Raw genomic sequence first — 22,471 nt, 5'->3', positions numbered from 1 at the left:
CCGGCCGGATTCAAACCCAGGACGCTCTTGCTGTGAGGTGACAGTGCACACTGCTTTACCAATGTAAAGGAAGGAAGGAAATGCACTGAGCACAAAGAGAAGTTAACGTTTAGTCTTCATATTCTCCTTTAGTCCTAATCCCCAATGTTATCTGTTATTTCAGATGTTTTTTGGTCTAATAATCAATCGTTTAGTGAACATACATCGACTGGACACCTTGCTTTGAGCTACAGTTTTATTGTGACATAGAAAATAGATGGAAAACTCTCTGAGAAAAACCTTTCAGTCATTAACATAAGTTTCAGTTTTATTTTGGCTGCGTTTCCTTCATCACTGGTTTTTCATCATATTACACCAAAATCTGCGTAGCTTCTGGTTTCGTGGTGACTCAGTTTTCCACCTCAGGCGAAGCGTAGGCAGCAAATGACAAACGCCTATCGTGGTTCTGGATTCTCCTGTTTTATTTTGCGTTATCGGTTTTACTTCCTCTGTTTGGTAATCGTCCATCCCGGCCTGATCAGGCTCACCTGTGCTGTCCTCCACACCTGCTTCCTCTCCCTCAATCACTCGTTCATTTAAATCCTCTCAGCTTCTTTGTCCTGTGGATCATTCTGCACTTATCTTGGTGTGAACGACCTCTGCCTGCTCTCCTTTTGATCGCTCGTCTTGCTGTCTGCCTCACCGTGTATTCCCACTACCTATTTTTTGATTTTTGGACTTTCATTCTCACTGCCAGCATCCTCCTGCTGTGGAAACCGTTGCAGTAGGTTAAAACCCACCCGCTCATTCAGTGTCTGGGTATTCTTTTGTTTCTTTAGTTTACACGCCTCTGTCAGTGCGCCCCAGGGCAGCTGTGGCTACACTGTAGCTTGCCATCACCAGTGTGTGAATGTGTGTGTGAATGGGTGGATGATTGTGTATAGTGTAAAGCACTTTGGGGTCCTTAGGACCAAGTAAAGCGCTATACAAATACAGACCATTTTATTTTTTACATGACCAGGCCAGGAAGCGATTCAGCACAATGCAATGAAGAATCAACTGTTTCCCATAAACAACAATCAGTCATCCACACTGTGCTCACACAGTTAGTGCTACTGTACAGATCAGAGATGTGCTTTTTTTTCCATTGATGTAAAATACCAAAAACCTAACACTGCTGGGCAAAATAAATCAAACAATACATCAGTGAATGAAGGTAAAATACTGGGAAAGCTAATCATGGCAGGAGGTGTCTCACAGCACACTTAAAGGACACCTCAATGGTGCTTTCAGATACCATCAATTAAAACAAAGACACGTGATACGTGCAAATTCCCATCACCTTGGGTTTGTAGACTTTGTGGTTTAAATAACCAAACGTTAACCGGAGTTGTTGAATTGCCTCGGGAATCCTATCGACGAGGGGCCCTGCAGGCTTTCAGCATCACTGCAGCTGTGCTATCCTCTCTGAGTGGGAACGCTGAAGAAAAATGCATGGATGTGACTCAGGTGTGCTCAGCTCCACTTTAAAATACTCATTCCACCCTTTCCCAGCTCATCATTCCTCCGGCCTGCTCAGAGAGTGTGAAATGGTTTTTGGTGGCGGGGAGATGATGACTGACTGTAGACTGAGAGCTAGCTGTAGCTACGGTCTCCCTGCCGTCATCTGAAATGGATGAAACTGGGGAGTGTTTTACCAGCAGGTGTTTTAACTCAAGAGCTGTTTGTCAAAGAAAGTGAAAACCGTATGTGCTGCTCGGTGGGGAAGCTAACACTGTACATGGAATTAGCATATTTTAAGGAAATGTGTAGAGAAATGTTTGAGCTGATTAAGTCTAAGAGTTGAAGCCAAAGAAACTGAAATTCTTTCAATTGCTGGCAGGATACCCAACTTCTTTTTCTCAAAATCAATCAAAATTTTCTTTTAATGACTGCCGGAAAAAAGCTGATATTTTGTAAATAATGCTTTTGCAGGAATTGACTACTTTGACTGTCAGGTGGATGGCTACACATGCAACTGTAGCTTCTAGCTATCAGGCTTCACCTCAGATAACTGGAGTCCCTGAACTGGACCTCAGGACTGAGTTTGTATCGGGGGTCTCATCCCAGAACCAGTCTGGGGTTTACTTGTATCCACCCAGTTGCCTGCATGTGTGGTTAAATGTACTAAGAACAAGTCGATGCTTCAGTTTTGGTGGTTAAAATTCTGGCATCTTCTTCCCTGGCACTAATGATCAGGTATCAGCTGATTACAGCACGCCGCCATCTCATCTAAATATTCTCCCCAAAACACTGGAGTGACGTCAAGTCGTCTACGCTAACCCTTCATGTGTTTGTCTGCCCCGCCCTCATTAGGTTCACCTGTAGCCAATCAGGCCTGAGCTAAATATCTTCAAGTTCTCCATGCTGCAGTTAAAGATCTTTATTTTTGCTTTAAATTTGGATGTTTTTAACCAGCAGCACAACTTTGGTTTGGGATCTGGCCAGTAGCAGCTGTGAGTTTCTATCTTGAATTTAGGCAAAAATAATCTTTGATCTCACCGACTCATTTTATTCTTGATATCTTAAAAAGTAGAGGCTACTCTCGATCTGAAGCCTTATAATACAGAGCACCGATAGAACCAATAAAACCTTCCTTTTCTTTAACCTTTAGGCTACCGCTGACCCCTTTTATGTGGCTGTACGGGGCACTCATACACTCCCCCAATCAGATGTTTTAGAGTATCTGCTTCTATGTGGCAGCCGTGGAAGAGATGCAGCAGCAGACAATGGTTGAATCTTTGCCCTGGAGCTACTCTACATACACTGTTTAAAGGTTTTCTTGTACATTGAAATGAGGTCAGCCATGCCGCTGCCGTGACTCAAATAATGCAGCTTGCTGGACTCTATTTTTTTTTAAATATGTATCTTAAATAAATCCATTAAATATACACGTAACAAGCTTTGATATGTCTTTAAATGAGTGTGAGCTGAGGAGATAAGTGAATGTAAATGTGGTGAGATTACAAGTGTCTTACTTATCAGTGGAGTAATTGCATCAGTGTGACAGTTCGGTCTGTGTGGTAATTTTTTATCGCCGTGAGGGACAAGACCTAATTGTTTACTTTTCCCAATTTATTGTAACTCGCAGCTGTCACATTAGCTCTCTTTTTGAAGTCCTTCCTGCTTAACTCTTCCTGCAGGAAGAAGCCACAGCAGTGAGCTTAAATGGCCACTGAAAACGCTGCTGTTACAGTCCAGACGACCACGAAACTCTTATATCGCTCAATGTGTGCAGACCAGTTTTGGATGTAACTACAGGAAGTAAATGTGGACTCGCACACCTGACAATGTGGCCCAGATTTGGATTGGATTGACTGGTGTCGACCATCTTTACATCAGATTATTGGTGAATGAACGGCACACAGACTGTTTCACTTTTCAGACCTGAAAGCTACAGCCATGTTTTTGTCCTGCTTTTTATCCTGGGGGCGTGTACGCCATAGTGGCTAATGTTGTTTGTATCTATACTTGAGTCTGCACTGCTGTGCCATCACAAGGGAACTGAGCTGTTGATGTTGGACTTGGAGCTGATCCAAGTGAGTCTAAATGTGTACAGACAGAGCCGAGAAAAGGAAAAATACACATCCTCTACAGTGGAAGAATACTTTATATACTGAGTGAGTATTTTGAGCGAGATGATACAGTTACAGCTGGTGACATTATGTTTAACAGGGGCATTATCCTTGTTGATGACTGGCTGACCAAAGCATCCAGGCCACGGGACGGCTTTGCAAACACAAAAGACAAGTTGTAGACAAGTTATTAATAATTCCAGTTTTTCTGCTGCTCCCGATGATGCCTGGGGTGTAAAAACTGCCCAACCAATCAGGTGGTCAGGAGTAAAAGGACATTTTGTGTTTCTTGTTCAGACATGAACATGAGCGGGGGACTTGTTGTAAGCCTAATTATTAAAAAATTGACATCTCATGACATCTCAGTAGCGGTGTCCTTGGTTCAACCCCCGGCTGGGGGGAATTTTGTTGCACGTCATGGCCTTTCTCACCCACGTATCCACTTCCTGTCCGCCTCTGCACCAAGAGCCCAAATAAAGAGAAAAATCTTTGTCTGATGATAGCTCCTTTAAAGAAGTTGTATGATTTATGAATTCTAAACTTATAAGTTGACTCACTGACACGTCTGTGTCTGTGACTGCAAAATGCTGATAAGGTTATGAGTAATACATACCCGGGGAGCTTCTTATCAAGAGCCTGACAACCCACTGTGATGAATACATGTTAATGTTATAAATAAATACATGATGAATAAAGACAGAGCGCAAAATAAAACAAACTTCTTTGCTTCTCTAGATTCGTGCCAGTACTGTAGACAGAAAACATCACATTAACTGAAATCAGCCTCCTACGCTCACCATCATCTGACCTCTGATCAAGTGACACCCACTGCTAATTTCTTTTAGAATTTCTGATGAGCTGATATGTGACTTGATGTGTGTCTTTTTCACTAAACATGAATGAACTGATTTGAGCTCCGCTGAGGAGGAGGAGAGGCTCCCTGGGATCAGTGCGATCTCATCTGAGTAAAATCATCAAATCAAAATCTTTTCCAGGAAGAAAAACAAATAGGATTTCTTCTTCATTCAAGCAGAATGAAGCCAAGTGCTTTTAAAAAAGGACTCGAGTAAATTATTAATCCGGGTCTCCTCCGCCTGTGCCATCCTAGCCTACTTTTCTTGGCACTTTGGGGGAAGCACACTGACTTGTTGCTCTCCATGACACTTCCCAGGCCATACATTATACATGCAGCTATTCTGCACAGATCATGCATACTCGTCATCACAGCCATGAAACTGGAGCTGCTGTACTGTGAAAGTCTTGAGCCACCCATTATTTCTTTATATTTTGCTACCAAGAAGCCAGACTCTGCACCGTTTTTGTTTTTAATTGGTTTAGAGCAGCAGATCTCCAGACTTTCTGAAGGTCTTCCAAATCTTTTCTTTAGACATTGGCTTGAAGCCTCATCAGAAATGGTCTCAGTGGCTGCCAAGAAGCCATTCTTAAGGGGGAGGCTCTGTTGGACATCTTGTCAATATCAGTGAAAACGAATGCAAGAAGGCACCATCAGATTTTGATCCACCTTACATTTCCATCTGGAAAGCATTTGATTGGCATCAGCTTCATTTTTCAGAATGACAATGATTCCAAACTGACTGCCAATGCAGTAAAATCATACTGGGATAAAGAATCATACAGTGGAATGCTATCAGTCATGGATTGGCCTCCCCATTCAAAGAAGAGCTTTGAATGTCCTTCAAGAAGCCTGGAGAACTATTCCTGAAGATTATTTAATGAAATTATAAGAAGGCTGCCTCAGAGAGTTCAGGGTGTGCTGAAGAATAAAGGTGATCATACTAAATATTGACATTCAAAGTCATTAGAATTGGCAAGAACGCTGTTTTCACCTTAAATCCTGTATTTTCATGTGTGTTGGCACGTATCTGAATAAATCACTGCAGCTATATCAACAACATATCAAGAAATGAGGGGTGGCTCAAGACTTTTGCACAGCACTGCAGGTGATGTTTTGTGATGTATTCAGGGTTAAAAACAGCTTAAACACTTAAAATTTCTAACACTGTTTTTAATGCCACATCACAGCTGACACAACCAGAGAAAATTACATCATTTCCTTCAGGTTGTTGGGTGTTTTTGGTGCGTTTAGATGCGACAAGTAAAGAAAGCTCTGCTAGGTTTTTCTTCATCCTCCACATCTCATATCACAGAGAACGAGGCCATTTATGTTTAATTTCAAGTCCTATGTTGTAATGGAGCTGATGGAGGGAGGCGCAGTTCATCAAACTGTCATTTTCGCTCACAATTCTGGCTTCTAGTCCATCAACAAACACGGTTTTGTCTGGTTTCACACATTCTCCTTCACTTTTGTCCCTCCATAAAAGTCCAGATTCACTCCCCAGCAGGCCGTGGCAGGCTGACATCACTTCTTATTAAGATATTTCATTGATTTTATAATTAAAGTTAATGGAAATTCACTTAATTAAAGAGACATACCTGTTTTTTAATTAATCCAAAGTCTGTTAAGTAACCATGTTAAATAATCTCCGGGAACACCATAATCTGGTGTTAAGTTCTTATAGTCTCTTATAGTCAGCACAAGAAACAAGTAAGAAATAAGGTCAGCTTAAAGCGCCGCACTGAAAGGACGCATTACACTTACAGTGATGATGTGTGTCACTGTCATGTGCATCAATCATACGTTCCCTGAGATGGCACTCAGTCATAAACACAGCTGCACATTAATACAAATGTAATATAGATGGAGCTTTTGTACTGCAAGCATCATTCACCCATTCATACACACACATTCTATGCCTAAACTCATTTAACCTAACCTCACACACTCCAACCAATGCACTGGAGGCAACTCAGGGTTCAGTATCTTACCCAGCGATACTTGGTCATGCAGAAAGGCCAGACGTCACTGGACTTAAACTCCATCTCTCTGCTTGCTAGCAGAAAGTGCTGCTGCTTTCAGTAACCTGCATTTTGGATATTTTGATTGGCGTGTGACCAGAGCCTGACAACCAATCCTATTGGACTAGAGCGAGCCAGTCAGTCTTACAATGAGAGCTTTGTTAGGACCAGCGGTGGAACAATCAAGTATTGATGCATTTATTGTAAAGCTTTAGTTCATTTTTATTTAGCAGGCTTAAAAATATATGATGCTGTATTATTTTTAGATAAAGTTACCCAGCAGTATACACAGTAAGTAAAATCATCTCCAGATGCAACATTAAAGCGATATTCACATGAATGAAAATCTGATTATGTTGTGTATTTGCCTCTGCGTAAAAGAGTTTTTAACCTCCACAAAAAGGAAAAACATCCAGACTGTGGTTTTAAAAATATTAACTGGATTTTTAAAAGTGGGTTTAATTTACAGAAGAATGAAACACAAATTTGTTTATTCAGTGGTGGGAAATAATTATACATTCTTCTTCTGTCAAGCAAGGTAACAGACTTACTGCTTCAACAACATATGGACCAATCTTTCTTATATATATCGCCTCTGTCAGTGCGCCCCAGGGTGGCTGTGGCTACAATGTAGCTTGCCATCACCAGTGTGTGAATGTGTGTGTGAATGGGTGGATGACAGGTTGTGTAAAGCGCTTTGGGGTCCTTAGGGACTAGAAAAGCGCTATACAAATACAGGCCATTTACCATTTACCATATTCATGTATGTAGGGTACTTTTACTTTTGGTACTTTAAGTATAATTTGGTATTAATGTATCTGTGCTTAAACAGGGACTTCTAGGTAAAGGGTCAACATGCTTCCTTTCACAAAAGTACCTTACAAAAAGTACCTATCAGAGGTACTTTTGAAAGGTACTTTTTCTCATTACCTGAAAACTTTCACCAGCAGGGGGCAGCAGTTAACATCTAGTGCAAAGATATTTCTGATCTGCTGCTGCTTTTTTAAACGTTTAATATTTCCTTTTAACTCCGCCCAAATTTCCTCAAGAGTAAATTGTGAAACAAAAATAATGATTTGTCTGGTTGACTCACTACACCATCTAGTGGTGCTAATTTGCATGGCATAAAAGTACAGCCTGACCCTAGTTCACCTTCAGTAGGTATCTCTTCAACACAGTACAAAGATGTTTTGGATATAAAGTCTCAGCAACCTTTTTTTCATATTCTTGAGCTTTAAATACTTATGCAGCTTCTTTTTGAGTAATACACCCATATGGAGGCTCAGGGGGCCTGGAAATCATATTAAATGTTCTCCACTCTTCTACAGTTTATTTATTTCTGATCAAATATCCTGATGTTCTCATTATTTAAAACATGTGTATTTTAGAGATTTTAAAATTGCACTATACGATTAACATCTTTTTAATTTTAGGACTTTAGAGCCTGGTGTGAGACATCCTGAAACCTATAAGGCCTCATTTTCAGATTAATGAATTCAAAACCTTGTTAATTTTTAAGAATCTGCAGGAAGCCTGGTATTTAAACACACACTCACACACAGACACACACAGAAAACCAATGAGCATGACATTTCAGCGCGCAGGTCAGTGCTGTGCGTCCTCACCCTTCCAGCTGCTGTGCGTATCCACGGAGACAGATGTCAGCAGAGGCAGCAGGCTGAGCGGCGACCACCGAGGTCCAGAGCATCCCTCGTCCGCCTCACATCGGCAGACCACCCGAGGAGGAGCAGTGCCGCGACTCCACGATCTGGGTCAGAGTCATCCTGAAGAAGAACGCAGACATCACAGGCCCGCATGGATCCTAACATCCAGCCGCAGTCGCAGCATCCTCCTCCTCCTCCGTCTGCAGCTGCTTCGGATGCAATGAATTCCACCGAGACTCAGACGGGAGCAAATCCATGAGGTTCTCTCATCCACGCTCGACGACGGCTCTCTGCTGCTGTATGAGAATCTAACTGCATCAAGCATCAGTGAAAGACTGCCTCCTCCTCTTCCTCCTCCTCCTCCTCTCCCTGCCTCTGCCTAATTCACTGCTTTATCGCTCTATTTCTGTCTTTCTCTAATGCTCACCCATATTTCCACTTCACTGCGCCCTCTTCCTCTCTCTCTCTCCCGCTCTTCCTCTCTAATTCTCAGCTGTGTCTCAGCACTCCGCTCTGCCTGTGCCCAGAGGATGTTGAACATGTGTTCAGGATGGGGGTTGGGGGACTAATGACTTCATAGGTGGCACTCTTACTTCTCCCACTGATAGGTTAGGGAGGACGGCACCCTGCGCTAACTGTTTAAAGATAAAAATCAGAGCCTGGCCTCTTTTTTTTCCCGTCTTTGTAAACGTTCCTATATTTGAAGCAAACACTTGCTTAGATGAGATTAACCATGAGGCTGAAGGAAATCTGTGGAAGGACAGCTCTGCAGGAATGAAATGAGAGGAGGGATGAGTGAGCCACAGTACTCCACGTTATAGAAGAGGAGCAGAGGGGAAAGGGAAGATGTGGGAGGCAGAATAAAAATGGACAAACAGTGGAAAGAGGGAGGGGGGAGGAGAAAAGAGAGCTTTGGAATATTTATAGAAGACTGAAGCGGAGAAATAAGCTCTATTTCTGTGCTGTGACACCCGGTTGCATCTCGGATGATACACTGTCAGGCTAAGTCAAATCAAAGGCATCCTATGGTGCCTCTGCAGCAGCAAGCAAAGAGAAATTTGCCTTTATTTCGAGCAGATTACACATTTCGTTCAGGCTTCGGTGGCAAAGCATCTCTGATTCCGGGATCTGCAGACGGAAGAGTGCTTAATCAAGGAAATGATGGCCTTGTGACAATCATGAGAGCCGCTTGACTGAGTCACAAAACGAGGTTAATGTGGGAGGGAGAAGAAGGGGGTGCACAAATATGAAATCCAAATAAAAAATCCTTTCCCTGTTAACCGAGGAGGAATGAGTCAAAATAGATTCAATGTTCCAGACACGTCACTCTGACTGCAAATTTAAAAACGTACGTTCATACGTCAGTGTGTGTGCGTGTGTGTGGAGAACAGGATACCTCTGGGCTTATGCTGTGACCTAGATAAGGCCTTGATGCTCCCAAGTCTGTCAGGCAGAGTGTATCCGAGTGTGTGTGTGTGTGGCATCCCATAGAGTAAATGCATGTGTGTCTAAATGCAGAAGAGAGAGAGAGATGAAACGAAGCTGCACGGCTGCGATGCCTGTGTGACTAAGAGCCTCAGCTGGATGACATACAAATGGGTGACCGTTCACACAGCAAGAAAGCTAATCCAAACACACAGGGATACAAAAACTGCAAGTCTTCAGCCTCTCGCTGCAACCTTACGTCACATTGAATGCAGAAAACCTGTAAAATTACACAACATAACGAAAGCATAGTAAACTCAAGCCCTGATGCCAAAGCTCGTCCCTCTCCATGCAAGACTCAGTGAATCACCCCTCCACCGTTTGGGTGTAAAGCTTAACAGCTTAACGCCCACTATGGATGTAGATTAGATTGTTACGGGCTCTTAGATTTCCCTTCCATATGGCATAAAATTAAACACTTCTGAGGCTTTTTACCTCCATATAGCCCAGATTAATATAACATAATGAACCAAACCCATACCCCCTTCACTCTATTACTCTGCAGCTATTCAGTGCATTATGTAAAAATGACAGGAATCATTTCGCCCCAGTTAATTCTTGACCTGTCCTCTGGCCAGATTTGTCATTAAAGGGTTAATCCCGTGCAGCAGGAGCTCTGAAAATTTAACGAAAGGACAGAAAACTCGGTAGGCTTTAAACGGGCGCGGGACAAAAATAGCCGTTTCTCACACAGATGGCGACTCTCCCACAGAGTCACGCATGGCAAAAAAAATGATGGGAAAAAACTCATCAGCAGAGACTCATCAGTAAACACAAGCGTCCTATTTGCTCCAAACAGGATATGACACATATGCATGTGGAGAGTGCTGTCTCCAATTTCACTCTGGAGAGCGACACGCTCAAAATGTCACCGTTTTCACTCTTTGGCAAGTTCAGAGACTTTGAAGTAAATACTCCCAAAGCAGGAAGGCATTCAGAGGTCAGGTGTGTTATTCTACACAGACTCTTGAAAAAAAAAAACCCCACCAAAAGTATAAAAGTGGCAGTAACTCATAAACGGTTCAACACTCCTGTCAAACTCATTGAATTAAAGTTGACATTCTGCACTTCAATCACATGCTGTTTGGTTGATTTAAAATCTACTTATGGAGTTACATAACTGTATATCTTCTTCTTCTTTTGGTGACTCCCTTTTAGGGGTCACTGCAGTATTCCTATCATACTCCTCTGATCCACCAACCATCCGCATGCCCTCCTTCACTACATCCATGAATCTTCTCTGAGGTTTGCGTCTTCTTCTCCTGCCTGGCAGCTCCATCCTCAGCATCCTTTGTCCAAACCTTCTCAGCCTTGTCTCTATAACTTTGTCTGTCGTCTACCAACGTCACAGTTCACAGACGCTAATGCCTGACCTTACCCGTCGACCTGTCCATCACCTCTGCAAACAAGGAACTCAGAGCACCCTCACCTTTGACCCCATCCGTCATTCCAACTCCACTGCACTCTATGTGAACTTGTGAAAAAAATACCAAAAGAAAAGCATCAACTGTTAAACTTTTTATTAAATGTGATGTTTTTAGTCTAAAGGTAATCACACAAACTGATCAGTCATCACTCAATGTTTCAGTTTCTCTCGGTGAGTTTATCTGTTTTTTCAGTTCTTCTGACTGACTTTTTTGCTCATTTATTTAACAGGCACCACAGCGAGGAGTCACAAAATAGTGACTCGGTAGGTCAAACTGGGAGGAGATGATGCAACAGAATGCCTCATGTTTTATTAATAAAGTTTAGTGTATTGATGACATATCACAGGGAGAGGAATATGATATATTGCTATATCAGGGGTTCGTCCTGCTCTGGGGAAACACAGAGGTTCATAAATCTAAATCTGAGAACCCTGAAAGTGAAGACCTCCTGACTCAAACATTACTTCAAATAGAAAAACTATTGATGCTATAAACTGTATTTGTGCAGCGGTAGAACATAAAGCAGCATCGGTGGTACCTGAGGGCTCAATAACAGTCAGTTTCCATGGTAACGGAGGCGGAATCTATCACAGATTATCGACTTTAGTTTTTGTTTTCACATGCGGATCCTGCGCTGCTCTTTCCAGAACTCGGCAATCCCCTGAGACAGAGCATACTCTGCTAGGCCCCTGCAATCACGGGGGGTGAACCCCACCAAGGCCGTGCCCTTCATGCTGACCCCCTGTCTCCCTGCCAGCTCGGCGACCCTCGCCGTGATGAGGGAAGCCGGAGCGTGACAGTACGACTCGCCGCCGATGCTGAAAGACGGCCAGGGTTCACCTGCGGTGAGGTGATCTGGCGGGGTCCCCTTCACGCTTTCCACATTACAAGCGATTTCCACAGCGCCCCCGTGTGGTAGGGCCAGCACCTGCACTCCAGGCAGGCCTCCCGGCGTCGACTCCCTGATGGCTTTGGCGATGCTGCGCCCCAAAGAGACGTCCTGGGTGTCAATTGTGACATTGCAGTTCATGACGTAGGGACCTGCCCCGACACCTGCAGGAGATCAGACAAATCGGAACTAAAGGAGCTTCTTTAAATCAATAACAACATTTTTTGCAGATTTTTACTAGTGAGACAAAAGTTGCATAGCAATCCTCTTCCTTCTGAAGTCTTATTCACATTCAGAAACAGATTGTTCTACTAGTGCTCTGCAGTCCTCAGCCCTAAAAAATGGTCAGAGTGGCAGAAGCTGTACTGAAAGCTGAAGAGGAATGGACACAGCACAGTCCCCCGTGTCAGACAGAGCACTGCCCAGTCTTACAGACTACATGTCTATCAGGTGGTGTGAGGTGAGCCAGGACTAGTCTCTCCAGCTCTGCATCAGATGTGAAGTGAGGGCAACTGGTTGACAGTCATTTTTCTTGGATAGTGACGACTTCTTTGGTACATATAGTTCACCAGATGTTCTCCGGAACACTATGAATCCTCGATCTCCTGTCTTGTTTGCCTCCAGTAAATTATTTTTTTTCTTTACAAATCCAGCAGTGCTTATAATAGAGACTAAATGTTGCAAAGGCAACAACAGGATACCTCGGCTGTGTGAATCTGATGCTTAACACCTTTTAGTTAGATTCAGAATGTGCTAACAGGCTCAGTGGCCTGACTTTCTTTTTATCTGGTAACACGTCAATGTTATTTTTTTTAGCTGTGAGAACTTTTCAGATTTTTCCTTTCAAAGGTCAGAATAGAGAAGGGAGACAGCCTGTGGTCAGACTAACAAACAAACAAAGATAAAGTCACCTGTGTTGTGTAATCACACCAAAGAGACACTCTAACCTTCATTACCTGCTACCTCTGGCTCACCTGTGAGGCCGAATCGTTTCTGTGGCTGCGGCCCCACGTCGGCCCTGATCGCCCGCAGGTCTGGCATCTTCTTGAACCAGCCCATCTCCTTCCTCCTGTGCGCCAGCCCTCGCTGTAAGGGGAAGTCTGCCCAGCCAAACAGGAAGGCACTGGTGCCCCGGACCCTCTCTGTAAGTCCCTGAGCCACAGCTGAGCCCAAGCAAGAGCACAGACACATTTCAGCTGACTGGCATACGGAGTGCACGTCATCACGTGCACACAAATTCAGTAACGCAAAGGTGCAAAGACCGTGACGGACCAAAACACACCCGCGGGAATGTAATTCAGACGGATGGAAAATACGGACACATGGGCTGCTTATTACATGCATGCATGAATACAGTGCTTGTTAGTGGGTTGGCCAATTACCATTTTTCAATCACACCACACAGATTAGCATACAGAGTGCAGTCTGCAGGCATGAGGGCAAAGTGTTGAGTTATTGCTCATTATCAGATAGACACATGGCTGCGAAGTCAGCTGGTAAACTGTGAAAGTAATCAACAGCCCAAGAAAATAGAAAAGACGTCACATTATCAGCTACATGCAGGTGAGACATGCTTGTAGAGACACAGTGGATGAGCTCATGACCGAAAATGTACTGAGGAATAATAAAAACTACATACACCCTGCTGAATATGTCTGTGAACACACATTGAGAATTTATTTTAAGTCACATGTGATATTTGTCTAAAGAACTAAAAATAAATTACGAGCACTGACAGCCAGTGAGGATTTAAAATATAGCTGTGATTCCCAACCAGGGGTACATGTTAGATAGGATTTTAGGGTTATGTGGGAAGTTGTGTTCAACTAATCTAAAAAAAAAATGCAATAACAAGTAGATCTTAAAATATTTTACTGGAAAAGTTAGCAGCGGTAGCAACAGGGTAACTCAAATATATAAATGATTTAAATAGGTAGATAAATAAATAGTTAAATAATGACTGGAAAGAAAGGGAGAAGGCTTGAATTTATAAAATAACAACTAAACCTTTGAGAAGTTTTCATATAATAAACAAATTCAAATTTTAAACAAATATAATGCATAACTGTTGAAATAACTCACCTGGCTAACAGTATGGAAACCTTTTTTTAGCTAAACCGCTAGCTAAAAAAGCAAGGCTAGCAGTTAAAATCATTAGCCAAAAATGTGCTGTTAGTAAATAATTAGAATTGCTTTTTAAAATTATAACGAAGGGGGGAAATATCCAACTATTAACTTTTGAAATAGCTAAATAATAATTAGGTTAAAGGGCTAGCAGTTGAAAATGTCATCTTAAAATGTATACTAACAAATAAAATTGTTAGCTTAACATGACAGACAAATATTTTAAATGGGTAAAAATTATAAATGAAAAGTTTTAAATACTTAGCTAAAGGATATCTAGCTAAAAGTTGAAATTATTAGCTAAAACATAATTAAATGATGTTAGCTAAACAGATAAATATTTGAAACTACAAGCTTACTAGCAATTAAAAACATACGATAAAAGTATCGATTAATTGAAATAGCAAAACAAAAACTATGAATGAAAGTAGGGTTAGCAGTTGAATATTAAAGGGTTAATAAACACAGGAATTATTAGCTAAAAGTATGAGTAGTAGTGGAAATACTGCATTTCGTTGCCCTGTACCTGTGCATGTGCAATGACAATAAAGTTGAATTCTATTCTATTCTATTCTAAATTTTTAGGCAAGGCAAGGCAAGGCAAATTTATTTGTATAGCACAATTCAACAACAAGGTGATTCAAAGTACTTTACAGAGACATTAGAAACAAAAACAAATAAAAAGCATGATTTAAAATTTTAGGTGAATTAATGGAGAAACTCAGAAGGTTAGTCAAACAATAATTAGTTTGAATGAACACTTCATTTGATGACGGGGTATTTAAGGAGGGTACAGTGTTTCAGGGGTACATTAACTCTCAGGAACACTGTGAAACACATACCGAGCGCCTCTTTAGTACAGTCCTCTGCCCTCACCTCCTCCCCCAGTGGGTAGATGGGTATGAGGTCAACAGCGCCCATGCATGGATGGACTCCTGTATGAGTTTGCATGTCAATCAACCCACACGCCTTCTCGCATGCACACAGGATCGCCTCCCCTGGAAAACATTAAAAAACAACACCAAATAAAAGCTGCAAACTTTGACTGCTTTCACTGTTAAGGCTGTCGTGTTTCGAACAAGGATTCGTAGAAATGATTTTTTTCTCTGTGATCCTTGTTAGAAAAAAGTTCTTACTGGGGTTTTTTTATGTGTCTTTAAATCCCTCACAAAGCTTATTAAAGGATTGGAAGCTGGAGCTGAACCCATTCATCCATCTCTCAGGAGCAAGAGAGTGAATATGGAACATGTTAGAAGCACAAATACAAAGAGGACTTACTGATCGAGTCGATGCTGGACACAATAGTGATGACAGAGCGGTTGTAGTCATAATCATTAAAGATGTTTAACACCGTGGTCCCCTCACGCCTCACACCTGAAGCACAATAAAGACAATACATGTGAATAAATGTCTAATAACAGGTTATATTTTACAGGTAAAGGGCAAATTTAGTGCTTAGAGTAGGGTGGTTATCTGATTATCATCTGGCGCCATCATGGATGACATAACTGCGTACAGGCAGTGATTTTACAGCTAAGAGTTGGGTATATGTAGTGGCTTGCCCTTCAAACTGAGGCTGTAAATAGTTTACCAGCAGTTAGCTCGTGTTGAAATTCAAACTTTTTTTTCCGCTGGTACCTTGAACTCACCTTCAGTATTGTACAACGCTGCTTTGGCCACCGTCTCCACCAGATCCTTCCTGCGAGCTTCAGAAACATTGAGGAGACACGCCACCAGTCTCCTGCCCAAAGAGCTCGAGGCCATGTTTTATCAGGTATGCAGAACTGGGAAAGTAGAAATGCAGCCACTCATTAGATGAAAATTTGAATGTGTAACCAATAAAACGCAATCATGGGAAAAAGAAAGTCCATATTCTTTCAATTCCAAGGGTTCATATATGACAACATTTTTAAAAATCCTTAACATTATTTACCAGTTTCAGATGACCAACTCTATCTGTCAGACAGATGGCCTCACATTTCACTCTACAATACTTTGGTATGCCGAAGAGTTCATGGTCAACTCAGGCCAACCCTCCACCACTGTGCTTGACAACTGGTACAATTGGTACGAGCTAAAAATGGCTGCATTAGTTACATTTTAAAATTTGTAATTATCCCAGCATGTATCAAAGTACCAGCCAGGTGACATTTTCCCCATGTTTTTGCTGTTGCACCCACTTCTTTGAGCTCATTCCTTTGAGAAGTTCAGGAAATACTGTTTTTATTTCAACTGTTTGATGATAAATGGTACAGTTCATAGAGCTGCATCTTCATCCCATCAAAAAATGAAGCAGTGAAATAATACTTTTGATTTTTAATGCAATTCTAAGTGTAACATGGATACTCAAGCAGCAACAGAATACGTACATGGGCTATGAAAAGTTCTCCAATAAATATAAGCTGCTGCACAGTGTGTTTAAAAGCTGAAGTTACCTTCCAGCAGATGAATGGAACTCTTCTTATGTGCAGAATGACTTTGATTAGTTTATATGGTTAATTATCAGTCATATAATTATTCAGTGCAGTTTATAGGAATTATTAAGCCGAGTGGCGGTGCAATGGTTTACCCATTGTGTCTGCACAGCTGTTTGCACAGCTGTAGAACATGTACAAAGTCCAGCCTGGTGTAAACTAATTTGCTGTGTTATGCAGGCGGAACCAAACATGTCAGTGGCACACTTGAAGTATGTGCAGCGTTTATAAGGAAAAAGGGGCAATATAAACTATTTCTGCGGGAAAACACTCACTTTGCACTCGCTTCAGCGCAGCCGCTGCGAACCCACCCACATCAAGATCCACGGAAAGGTAAACACGTTCATTTTATGTGTTCAGCTAAACTTTGGAAGTCTCAGCACAAGATGGTTCCACCCCGATCCCAACCATAGACATTTTGAGATGTGTTTATGTATGTGCGGTCCTCGTATGTATTTTTTAAAAAAATAAAAAAGGTCTGGGGTGTAAATATTTTTTCCTGGACATGCTGTTACCTACTTATTATTTTTGGAAAATAATACAAATTCCATAAAATTATGAAAACATTCGAAAAAAAATTAATTAGTGGTTTAATCAGTGTCAATTTTATTTATGTTTTATATCCATAAATATCCTCGGCTCACATCGATGACAGTTCACGTTTCTCACCACAAACGTGGTGTTTTATACGATTGCTTTGTTCTTCCCTTGGCGTCGTTAGACCGCGCGGACGAAAACGGAAATACAAAGGAGGGACTCATCCGATTCCTACCGACGAGAAAACTCAACACATGCGCAGTAGCGCGTACGTTTCCTGTCACTGCAGTCGTTTGTTATTTCGGTGGGTTTGTTTTTGTTAAACAGCGCCTCTTTGTGGACAAAAGGAGACTCTAAAACTGTGACAGTGAAGTAAATCTTGGACGTTTATTCCGCAGGTGTCGTAATGTGAGGCGGACAGCGGTTGTAGACGCCGTGTAGTTGTAATTGTTTGCGTATAATAAGGCTGTGTGGCCCGGTTTGGCGCTACCCGCTGATAATGTGATGCTAACTGACAGCAGCATGGAGCGAGTGCGCAGATGAGGAAAAACGCCAGCTCATTTTCTTATTTTAGAGTCCATGCTAGCCGAACGAGCAGCAGTACTGGACCTGACTTTAATAACTGCGGCCAAAGCGATGACGACGTCACCCTCCGAGCTCCGGGGGCTCCACGCCTCGGCAAGCCGGGATGCACTGTCGGGAACCCCGCTGCAGAAGCTGCAGAGGCTGCCCGCGGTGCCCGGGAACCTCCCCAACCGAGTGAACGACCTGCTGCTCCTGCGGCCTGACCCGGAGGAGCAGGAAAAGAGCAACAACCGGCACGCGGTGTTTTTTCACGGGGATATTCAGGTGAGAGTGATGGAGAAGGTCTCAGGTGGACATGGCTGCCATGGCGAAATTAATCACTGAATACGATTACTGAGGCAGCTCTGTGCCACCTCCTGTGTGTTTAATGTTGGAATCAGTCAATGATTTCTTTCAACAAACCAAATAAAAATGCGGGGAGGCCAGTCCATGGCTGATAGTGCTCCATTGTGTGTGATTCTGTCCAGGTATGATTTTACTGCCTCTGCAGTGCGCTTTGGATCATTGTCATGCTGAAAAATGAAGCTGTTGCCAATCAGACCTTTTCCCCATGGTATTTCATGGAGCATCAAAATCTGACAGTTCACTTTTGCCGAGATTTCCAACACCACTGGCTGAAATTAAACCATGACAGAGCCTCCACTTTCTTTTACAGATAGATGCTCACTGTGCTAACTCTCTCCTGATCTCCTCCGTACACACTGATGATGATTTGAACTAGAGCTGGGCGATAGAACGATAACGATATGTATCGCGATATAACTTTTACTCGATAGAGAAATTAAGCTATCGCGATAGACCTCGCCGCTCTTGTCCTCAAAAAAAAAAAAAAAAAAAAAAAGGTCAGCCAATCCAAATTCAGTAGCGCAGAGCCGAACCAATCACAGCCGCAGCGTCACGTCGCGTGACTTGTTACGTACAGCACAAGTGCCAAGCCGCACGTGTGTTTGTTTGGGAAGCAGCCAGCGGGTAATGGAGCCAGCGCGTAATGGAGGAAATGAGTGTGCTGACTAGAAAAATCAACCGAGCGTGACCGAAGAGAAAACAGATGATGGTGCCGGAGAGATTGTCGAACGGAAGAGCCATAGAAGTTCCGTAGTGTGAAGGTATTTCGGCTATTTCAAGTCTGACAAAAAACAGAGTAGCGTGCACTGTAAATTGTGCCGAAAGCAAGTCTGGAAATACAGTAAACTGGTGCATGCGTCACACTGTGCACCACGTTATTGTTTCGGTGAAATGAATTTCTACAATACTGTTACTGTTAATTCTACTCTCTGCAGTGTTTAAATGCTTACATATACACACAGTTACTGTCCCTCCACACATACGACTCGGTTCTGCTTCTATGCCCCAGCTTTGTTTACTTTTTCCCACCGAGGCTTCTAGACTTCTGATTGGCCAACATTTCTGCACGGTTAGGAATCTAGCGCCACCTGCTGCTTTGGCATGTTCATAGCAGCGTTTTCCTTCATTTCTACCTTTATGTGTGGACGGGATTATTTTTAAAACGTAAACGGAAAATCTCCGTTTTCAAAAATACCCGTGTACGTGTGGACGTAGCCTCAGTCTCTGACTGGAAGCGCTAATTCGTCATTCGGCTTTTGTCAGACTAAAGTAACTGTTACAACTGTTTGAAAAGCTCAGCTATACAACAAGGAGAGATTGAGAATTTCCTTTTAGTTCTCAGTTTATTTGATATTGACAAAAGTTAGTCAGTTTTGTCTGTTCTTCTGTAAAACAAACTAAGATTTATTTTTAGAATTAATATTTTGTTTCTAAGTGGAATTGACAATTTAGTCTGTTTTGTTTGTTCTATTTTGAAACTTAAACGCTTTAGCGGCTGCCTTTTGTGTAGTTTGCAATATTTGCCTTTATTTATCTGAAAAAGTCTCATGTTCCTTAAGTACATCTACCCTGTTGAACTTATTATGGGAAATAAATATTTAAATAAAAACAAGCTGCTGATTATTTCACATTTTACTTGTGAGCAACGGCACATTTAAATCTTACAAATATAGTTATTTGGCTTATATCGTGATAGATATGTTATCGCCTGAAATGAAAAAAACATATCGTGATATGAAAAAATCTCATATCGCCCAGCTCTAATTTGAACCAAATATTAGGACTTATCACTCCATCAGCCCTGTTGCCACTCATTTTCAGTCCAGTTCTTGTGTGGTTTCGCATACTTTAGCCTTTTCTTACAGTGAGACATTTCGGATGTGGCTTCAGGCTTTATTCCCCTGAAAATGGTCAGGAAAAAGTACAGGACTCAGCTGTGCTGCTCTTGTTCTGAGATCATGTAGGACCTCTATGTTGCAAAAAGCAGTTGTAAAACTTCTCATTTCTCTCTGTGCAGAACTTCCAGGAGGAGATGGCGCTGCAGCCTGAGGGTGCCCAGTGGCTCTCCTGGAGCCTGGAGAGGGTCGCCTTCACTCTGGGCTGCCGTTTCCCTGATAGACACGTGTGGGTGGTGAGAGCCTCGCGCATGTACCTGCACAAGTTCAGCTGCTACCAGAACTTTGTGGAGAGCAACATGTTCGGGGCTCCGGAGCACTCTCCATACTCTGCTGACTCTGGAGCGTTTCACCACCTCAGGTTTGTTACTGGAGCTCATTTTGTCTTGTTGAGATATTATTTAACTTGATTACTTTGGCTAAATTTTATCCGGCCTGTATATCAGTTAAGAATAAATTAAGAAAGGTGTAGAGGCTTAAAAAGCCACCTGCAAGCTAAATCATCTAGCTCACAGATGATGACACAGAAAAGGGCAATTTAATGGTGAACGCGTTTCCCGTGTCTTTTTCCAGTTTTCCAAATTTTATGTTTTTGGAAAACATGACCAGGTCTAAAGGTGTGAAGGACAGGAAAATGTTGCTGTAATTCTTTGAGATGATTTTGGATCTTTTCTCTGAGTCTGAGCAGCGTTTCTGACCACAGGGCCCTGCTGAGCCACGGCATGGAGCGAGCCAGCCTGCCAGACCCGCTCCAACCACAGGGCGGCGCTGACAGCATCCCCTCAGGCTTCTCCTTGACCCTGGTGGGCTTCAGCAAAGGCTGCGTGGTCCTGAACCAGATGGTGTACGAGCTGCCCGGGGCCCGTGCTGATCCGCAGATGTCACCCTTCGTCAAGCACATCTCTGACATGTTCTGGCTGGATGGTGGCCACCCGGGGGGCAGTGAGACCTGGGTGACAGACAAGCAGGTCCTGAAGGAGCTGGCCGGCAGCGGCGTGTCAATCCATGCCCACGTGACCCCTTACGAGGTGTGCGACCCGATGCGGGCCTGGGTGGGCCGCGAGCACGGACACTTCATCAAAACTCTGGAGGAGTTCGGGGCGTGTCCAAGCAAGAAGCTGCACTTCAAGGACGAGCCGCCCTCCATCGAGAACCACTTCAGGGTCATCCAGGAGTTTTGAGCGCTTTATGTGATCTTTGTGTCTTATTGCTGGTCTTACCTCAAACCTTCAGATTTAAGGGCTCAGATGAGTCGGATGCTGGTTTGTTAAACGCGCTAACCCTGAGGTGGGACGAGCTTTCCTCTGTTCTCCACTGTCTTCCTCTGAAAGTCCTTCAGGCTAAATGAAAGCTTTTCCATTTGCTCAGACTTTATGTTGCTGCCGAGCTGCTGGTTAATATCCGGTTAGTTTCTCTAACTCAACTTGTTTGCGTGTTTAGCTGCAGCAGAAAAGCTTCTTACATTCTTTCTATACCTGCACTAGCATTGAGCTCATTTTAGACACATGAATGTTTGAGAATCCGGTCTCCGGGTGGACGTCATCAGCAGGAATATCTGCTGATTGTGTTTTAACTGTAATGAAATAACAAGCAGACACTTAAAGTGTTTGAGTTCATTCCTTCAGTTTGATGCTGATGGTGGATTTCCATCAATGACGAGTCAGAAAAAGGACAAAAAAGCAGTTTAGATTTATATTTTTAAGATAAGACACTGCAGGCTAACAGAACTGTTCACTTTTTGAAGCCATTGAAGTTCCAAAACCAGACTTTAAAAAAAAAAAATCTTAATTAAGATTAATTATCTCACAACGAGTTATGTGTGTAAATTGCAGACTGCTTAAAAAAAAAAGTGCCTGCAGCGTCTCCTCTTAAATCGCTGCAGTACGTTTTATTCTGACACACAGTCACTTCAAGGTGTGTTCACTACGTATTCTGGAGCTGTCACATTTCACATGGTCTTCATCAGCACAGGATGTTCTGCTGATGAAGACCATGGGGCTCATAGGTCAGCTCTGTCATCACGTTTGGAAATCAACTTTTAAACGGTACAACTATAACAACAACCAAAAACTTTCATATTTTACTATAAATGATTTTAAAATATCAGATTTTATGTTTTCCTGGAGAAAAAAAAAGTCCATCTGCACAGATTTGTTTTTTGTTTTCAGTAAAATGCAATAATAAGAAGGAACACTCAGGTGCTTTAGTATTTGGGCAGCGGGGCAGTTTTAGTTTTTTGCTTTGATTAAATCTGAATCGCACCATGTGATTAATCTGTAGATGACAGTTGGGTGCTTCTCTTCTGGCCTGAATTGCTTTGGGGTGAGCTGTACAGATGTCTGTCTTCTTTTAAATATTATGGAACTCTATAAATCACCTATCATATTTTTGGATCTTTGAGTAGGTGGGTCGTGACTCCTCCTTTCAGAGAGGGTGTGTGGGAGTTCTCCACACCAGTCTACATGTGTTTTGTGGACTTTGGGATGGTTTGGCTGGGGTGACCTGTAGGGGGTGTTCCTGGACTCCGGGATATCAGGCACGCTGTTAAAAGCACTTTGGAGCCTGCAGCTGCAACG

At 42.6% G+C, this 22,471-nt stretch overlaps 3 protein-coding genes across 9 annotated transcripts in view; 1 reads left to right on the top strand and 2 right to left on the bottom strand.

Moving 5' to 3' along the window:
* The window catches only part of LOC146557151 (nck-associated protein 5-like), a 106,763-nt gene extending 98,299 nt beyond the window's left edge, over window positions 1–8,464 (bottom strand). For all 4 annotated transcript variants that reach the window (XM_085250139.1, XM_085250141.1, XM_085250142.1 and 1 more), the window contains exon 1: window positions 8,096–8,464. The gene's annotated coding sequence lies outside the window, so the exon portion shown is untranslated. The remainder of the gene's footprint in view (window positions 1–8,095) is intronic.
* Window positions 8,465–11,124: 2,660 nt separating this feature from the next.
* ftcdnl1 (formiminotransferase cyclodeaminase N-terminal like 1) lies at window positions 11,125–19,010 on the bottom strand. 3 transcript variants are annotated; one of them, XM_085250660.1, is made up of 6 exons: window positions 18,951–19,010; window positions 15,709–15,843; window positions 15,338–15,433; window positions 14,902–15,057; window positions 12,910–13,098; window positions 11,125–12,099 (listed from the first exon to the last, which is right to left on the bottom strand). In XM_085250660.1, exons 2-6 carry the CDS (start codon window positions 15,821–15,823, stop codon window positions 11,663–11,665), a joined length of 993 nt encoding a protein of 330 aa, XP_085106786.1. In that variant the 5' UTR covers window positions 15,824–15,843; window positions 18,951–19,010; the 3' UTR covers window positions 11,125–11,662. The 3 variants fall into 3 exon arrangements, with proteins under 3 accessions (XP_085106786.1, XP_085106784.1, XP_085106785.1); XM_085250658.1 differs by lacking the exon at window positions 18,951–19,010 and adding an exon at window positions 16,809–16,995; XM_085250659.1 differs by lacking the exon at window positions 18,951–19,010 and adding an exon at window positions 16,495–16,689.
* On the top strand, window positions 15,699–21,656 carry lg16h2orf69 (linkage group 16 C2orf69 homolog). 2 transcript variants are annotated; one of them, XM_085250662.1, is made up of 4 exons: window positions 15,699–15,833; window positions 17,645–17,919; window positions 20,018–20,256; window positions 20,599–21,656. In XM_085250662.1, exons 2-4 carry the CDS (start codon window positions 17,650–17,652, stop codon window positions 21,074–21,076), a joined length of 987 nt encoding a protein of 328 aa, XP_085106788.1. In that variant the 5' UTR covers window positions 15,699–15,833; window positions 17,645–17,649; the 3' UTR covers window positions 21,077–21,656. The 2 variants fall into 2 exon arrangements, with proteins under 2 accessions (XP_085106788.1, XP_085106787.1); XM_085250661.1 differs by lacking the exon at window positions 15,699–15,833 and adding an exon at window positions 16,639–16,866.
* Window positions 21,657–22,471: the final 815 nt, after the last annotated feature.

Source organism: Mchenga conophoros, linkage group LG16 (genome assembly GCF_057382185.1).
Source record: "Mchenga conophoros isolate Kocher_MC1m ecotype Shallow Benthic linkage group LG16, M_conophoros_male_GT1.1, whole genome shotgun sequence".
Classification (NCBI taxonomy): Eukaryota; Metazoa; Chordata; class Actinopteri; order Cichliformes; family Cichlidae; genus Mchenga; species Mchenga conophoros.
The sequence above is the reverse complement of the archived record's forward strand: the minus strand, read 5'-3'. Positions and strand labels throughout refer to the sequence as shown.